The following is a 6,000-nucleotide window of genomic DNA, read 5'->3' on the forward strand; positions in this document are numbered from 1 at the left end:
AATGCATTTTCCCCCCTGTTAGACTTGAAGCACCAACACTACCTACTGACCTACAGTAATTTCTGCAATACTTGTACATTAAACTCGGTTATCCGGCACCCACAGGGATAACTAGTTTCTGCTTGCTTGAGAGTTAATAGCATCTCTCAAGCAATTTGAAATGGCCAATAGCAGGCTTGCAATTGAAGCCCACACCCACTGAGCAGAGCAGCGGTCCTGCGAGAGAAAGTTCTCTCAGGTGCGCTCCTCTGCTCAGTTGGCGGTTACAATAGCCAGCCTGCTATTGGCCATTTCAAATTGTAATAGCCAATAGGCTGACTTTTGAAACCCCACCCACTGAGCAGAGGAGCGGTTTGCGCCTCTGCTCAGTGGGTGGGTACAATAACCAGTCTGCTATTGCAATTTATAATAGCCAATATCAGACTGGCTATTGCTCCCCATTATTTACATTCTGCTGCCAACCACGGAATCTAGCCGCAGTCGATAGCAGAATATAAACAAAGAATTTCATTGGCAACTACATAAATTTAGTCGCTTCCAAAAATGTTTAGTCTGCACCAAGCAACTGACAATTTTTTTTAGTGTGCCTCAAGCCACCGGCAAAAAAAAAGATGGAGGGCATATGACCCTGTTGTTTGAATGCAGGATAATGGGGAGTTTACTGCAATAATACTGTAATAATCATACATTAGTTTTATTGCACCTATTTTTAAAGGTTGTTTGTAAACCCTAACAAGCTTTTATTTGCTCCCCTTTGGCCTGTTAAGACTGCACAGTATTGTATACAGTATATTTATCACACCGGCAGGGGTTACCTCTGTACTACAAAACACTCCCCTCTGATGTTTTGAAAAGGAGGTGGGTGGAGGGCAGAGTTGCTTTGTAGTCCTAACACGTTTCCTGTCCTAGGATGACATTGTTTCATAGATGTAGTACAGTTCGATAAAATTTAATCTGGCTATATCATTCACAGGAACCTCCAAAACTTGTTGATCCTGACTGCTATTAAAGCTGATCGTACTAGAGTCATGGAATACATTAACCGCCTGGATAATTATGATGCTCCTGATATTGCGAACATTGCCATCAGTAATGAGCTATTTGAGGAAGCCTTTGCCATATTCCGGAAATTTGATGTCAACACATCTGCTGTACAGGTATGACGCTTGCTGCCCAATTTATCGTTTGTTTACTTGCTAATTTGGTATGACTATGACGATTAATTTGTTATCTGTCTCTTAGGTATTGATTGAACACATTGGAAACTTGGACCGTGCTTATGAATTTGCTGAACGTTGTAATGAACCAGCTGTTTGGAGTCAGCTGGCAAAGGCACAGTTACAGAAAGGAATGGTTAAAGAAGCGATTGACTCCTATATTAAAGCAGATGATCCTTCTTCTTATATGGAAGTGGTGCAGGCTGCCAATGCCAGTGGTAAATCGCCATATTTCCTTCTTTCTGTTTCTTCATGCCCCTAAAGTTTATTTTGGCTATACTTCTCTTCTGGGACACAGGGGTACATCCACTAAATGTTCTCCTGCAATCCATAGTCCAGCATATAGTGGGCTACTGCTCACAGCCAGGAAGGATTCCAACAATATTGTCAAGATCCAGCCAGCTGCCTGATAGCTGGCTCTGGCTTTCTGGAACAAGCTGTACCCATCTCCTCCCCATCTGTCCCTCCATCGAGCATTTGAGGAACAGAGAGAAGGGGGGGGGGGGGGGGATGCGGGGGGGGGGGGGGGGTGACTGCAGGGAAGAGACTGTGAGCTGAGCAGTCAAGAGTTACATGACCGCTCCGCACTCAGTATAGAGTCGGTGTGAGACAGCTGAATTGTCCCACCATGTTATTCTCACAATACTTCACCTTTTATATCTGTCGCCAAAACAGGCATCCCCTCTATTCCTGTTCTAGTAACAAATGTACAGGTGAACTGTCCTAAGACCGATTTTTCTTTATCGGTTCCTGTTGTGCCTCCAACAGGAAAAGGATTCTTCCCAGTGGTACAAAAGAAAACTGACCAGAGTTTTAAGCATTCACTACAAAACAGTGAGTGGAGTTTATCAAAACTGGAGCAGACAAAATCTGGAGCAGCTGTGCATGGCAACCAATCAGCATCCAACTTTCATTTTCAGACCTAAACTGAAGAGAGACGCTGATTGGTTGCCATAGGCTTCTGCTCTAGTTTTGGTGGTTCCCCTTTTGTAATCCCATAATTGACTGATCAGTGAGAAGCGCTTCTCATTGGTCAGCATGGTCATGTAACTGTGCTGACCAATGAGCGCTCACCATTTTTGAGTGTTATGTTGGATCCTCAGTGCGGTGTATGCACCATACACCGGTTGGGGGGAAAAGGTTCCACAAACAGCGAAACTGTATGAATAGCAGAGGTGACAGAATGCTGTGGGCAAGTTAATTTTCTCACATTTTTTATTTATCAGCAATACATTTGCACATTAACAACATGCTGTAGTAAGTTGTCCCATCCATAGCTATTTTCCATAACTATTACCACCACTTACTGGATAGAGCATCTGTGCTAGATCAGTGTTTGCTAATATACTATTTGCGTTTTTTTGGATTCTTTTCTGACATTTTGATATTATATAGGAAATTGGGAAGAGCTAGTTAAATATCTGCAGATGGCTCGGAAGAAGGCAAGGGAATCCTATGTGGAAACTGAGCTCATCTTTGCTCTGGCTAAAACCAACCGGCTCACCGAACTTGAAGAATTTATTAATGGACCAAACAATGCCCACATCCAACAAGTAAGTAATACTTTCCTCATTTTTGCCAAAAATGTACAAGAACATTTAGTACCTGGTCTGTCCAGAGTAGCAGTCCAGGAAGAAAAAAATAGCCAAAAAGCTGTGACGAAATTGGTAAACAGTCTGATTTTATTGCTATTAATATCCTTATATGAGCAGACATTTAGCGTCCTAGAACAGTTATTCTTAACTTGCCTGTTAGTTTAGTTTGGATGAAAAAGGGTGTTGACTATATCCTGCTTCTGCCTTTTTGTAACCACATGTATTTGCAGTGTTCTCAGATGGCGAGAACACTGCCTAATTGACAATATATTATTGTCAAGGATGTTACTTATGTGGCCTTTTTATGTTTAGGGTAGAAAGCTTTGCTGTGTTTTTTAGTCCTATAAAACACATTCTAAAATTGGTACCAATGTAATGCTTGGTAATAGGGTGACATACCTCCTTCCTATATATAGATTTGATACTCATTTTACATGTTTACAGTTCAACTGATATGTACTGTGAAAATGTTGCTTCAATCTTTATTTTAACAAACATTTTCCATTCAGCATTGATAATGTTTTCTTGTAATTTTAGGTTGGTGACCGCTGCTATGATGAAAAAATGTACGATGCTGCTAAGCTGCTTTACAACAATGTTTCAAATTTTGGCCGTTTGGCGTCCACCCTGGTTCACTTAGGAGAGTATCAAGCTGCCGTGGATGGTGCTAGAAAGGCAAACAGTACTCGCACTTGGAAAGAGGTGATTATGGACAATGCACACTAATGCCTGTCAATATTAAACTTCTCACACTTAATACAAAATGTTTTTGGTTACTGATGAATGATTCTACAGTGAATAATATTTAACAGTGCACAAAGACATGCTGAGGTACATCACAATTCAGTATCAATTACAGAACTCAGTGTGACATCAAAAGTTAAATCCATTATTCAATGTCTCTGGCGCCATCATTTTGTCTATCCGATTCATTCAGTAGCAATCATTGGCCAGTGCATTGACACACCAATTCTTTACCCAGCCTGCAACCCACTTGTATGCTCACATTCTCTCTCAACATTTTTTCATATAAAACTGGTCAACCAGTCAAGCCAACTTTCCCAAGTCCGCAGAAGGCCATTTGTTTTGTTGGGAATTATTCACTTATGCTGCAACTGCACATTTGTTCCTGTACTTAAAAACTACAGCAGCCATGTAGCTAATGTGACTTACGAATTCCAGCTGGCACTTGGTAGTAGAAGCACTCAAATGAATGGCTTCTGAATTGAATGAAATATTAATTTGTCCGCCCTTGATCTTGGTAGGAAGCTTGTATAAAATGCTGAATTCTTACCATTGTTCTTTTTTTGTCAGGTTTGTTTTGCTTGTGTGGATGGTAAAGAGTTCCGTCTTGCCCAGATGTGTGGTCTTCACATTGTGGTACATGCTGATGAACTGGAGGAGTTAATAAACTACTATCAGGTAAGCAGGCAGATATTTTTACAGAGCCGTAGCAAGCTTCTGGGTTATTTAAAACCTTCATATCATGAAAATGATACTCGATTAACTCTATTTTTTTTAAACAGGACCGTGGCTATTTTGAAGAACTGATCACCATGCTTGAAGCGGCCCTAGGCCTGGAGCGTGCACACATGGGAATGTTTACAGAGCTGGCCATTCTGTATTCCAAGTTCAAACCACAGAAAATGAGGGAACATTTGGAGCTGTTCTGGTCCAGGGTTAACATTCCCAAGGTAATACAAATCTCACTGTGTACCACTCGATGATGTAACCCTTCACAGGGCATGGCGTCTGCTTATTGTAAACAATGCATTCCCTCTTCTTGCAGGTGTTGAGGGCAGCGGAACAAGCTCACTTGTGGTCAGAATTGGTATTTTTATATGATAAATATGAAGAGTATGATAATGCCATTATTACAATGATGAGCCATCCCACAGATGCATGGAAAGAAGGGCAGTTTAAAGACATTATAACTAAGGTAATCATTGTCTGTTTACTTTTTCATGTGCATGTTTTCTGTTCTGCATCTAGTCAAAGCCGAATATCCTGTTTGCTTTGTTCTACAATTAAAATACAACTTTCAGCTCACGGTCATGTTTGACACTGGGTCATTTTTTTTCCACTTTAATGTTAAAGCTGCACTTAAAGAAAAAAATTATAATCTGGGGGATCTTTAGTTAACATTCAAAAAGAGGACGGCAATAGCCATTTTCTTTCAGGCTGTCTGTCTCTAAAAGTCTACACGGAGCTCTATGGCGCAAGAAGAGGGTGGAGGATATAGATTAATCGCTTCTGACGTTTTTGGCTTTGCGTAAAAACATAGTTTTAGCTTTTGAACTCTGTTAAAACATATTTGTTTTAAAATATATAGAATGGTAAAAGGTGCCCAGCTCCCCATCTGCTTGCTGAGCTATTACCTGAGAAATAGTTATATGCAATATGTTATTTTTGTCTAAATTGCAAAGACATGCCTAAATGTTTTAGTCTTTAACAGTGCATATAAAGAAGTACTAAACAATATAAATTGCCTTTAAACATGTACTTGTTTTGTTTCTTTGTAGGTGGCCAATGTGGAGCTGTATTACAGAGCAGTACAGTTCTACTTGGAATTCAAGCCATTGCTTCTCAATGACCTCCTGATGGTGCTGTCCCCAAGACTGGATCACACCCGTGCAGTCAACTACTTCTCCAAGGTAAATCACACTAGGCTCCTTGTTTGTGAAGCCATAGAGAGTTATGATAAGGCAGGCCCAGGCTTCAGTAGAATGAATAATAAGTTAATAAGTAATTCACATCGTATACACCTCACCTGACGTTTATATTGAGGTTAGTACGTTTTTGGAGGAGGGGTGTATAAGTTGTAATGGCCAATGATGCTCAAACGTTGCCTAAGTTTCTGGCACTGAGATGTTCATGTCTAGAAGTAGAAAACCATGCAAATCGTGATAGAATTGTATGTGCACAAGAAGATAAGTTTACATATATAGGATCTTCTCTTGTAAGCATTCCAATTATTTAGGGTATTTTAACCTCTTGCCGTCCGCCCGTAGTAAAAAAACGGACGGACGGCACTGCTGCATTGGCGGGTTGCCGTCGCCAGACGGCATTTTTTTTCTGCTCGTGCGCGCCCCCCCAGCGGGCACGCACCGGCAGAAAAGACCCAACCAATGCAAACACGCGGTAACTCCATAGCCCGCCGATCGCCTATATGTGCTCGTTCACGTCCG

General features: G+C 41.1%; 1 protein-coding gene across 2 annotated transcripts in view; it reads left to right on the plus strand.

Annotated features, from left to right (window-relative positions):
• CLTC (clathrin heavy chain) overlaps nucleotides 1–6,000 on the plus strand; it is a 73,938-nt gene that overhangs the window by 50,457 nt on the left and 17,481 nt on the right. For both annotated transcript variants that reach the window (XM_018571531.1, XM_018571532.1), the window contains 8 exons: nucleotides 974–1,157; nucleotides 1,243–1,435; nucleotides 2,613–2,770; nucleotides 3,350–3,514; nucleotides 4,127–4,234; nucleotides 4,339–4,506; nucleotides 4,602–4,751; nucleotides 5,335–5,466. In XM_018571531.1, coding sequence (XP_018427033.1) covers nucleotides 974–1,157; nucleotides 1,243–1,435; nucleotides 2,613–2,770; nucleotides 3,350–3,514; nucleotides 4,127–4,234; nucleotides 4,339–4,506; nucleotides 4,602–4,751; nucleotides 5,335–5,466 — 1,258 coding nt within the window. The remainder of the gene's footprint in view (nucleotides 1–973; nucleotides 1,158–1,242; nucleotides 1,436–2,612; nucleotides 2,771–3,349; nucleotides 3,515–4,126; nucleotides 4,235–4,338; nucleotides 4,507–4,601; nucleotides 4,752–5,334; nucleotides 5,467–6,000) is intronic.

This window comes from Nanorana parkeri, unplaced genomic scaffold, assembly GCF_000935625.1.
Source record: "Nanorana parkeri isolate BGI_ZX_2015 unplaced genomic scaffold, ASM93562v1 scaffold1775, whole genome shotgun sequence".
Classification (NCBI taxonomy): Eukaryota; Metazoa; Chordata; class Amphibia; order Anura; family Dicroglossidae; genus Nanorana; species Nanorana parkeri.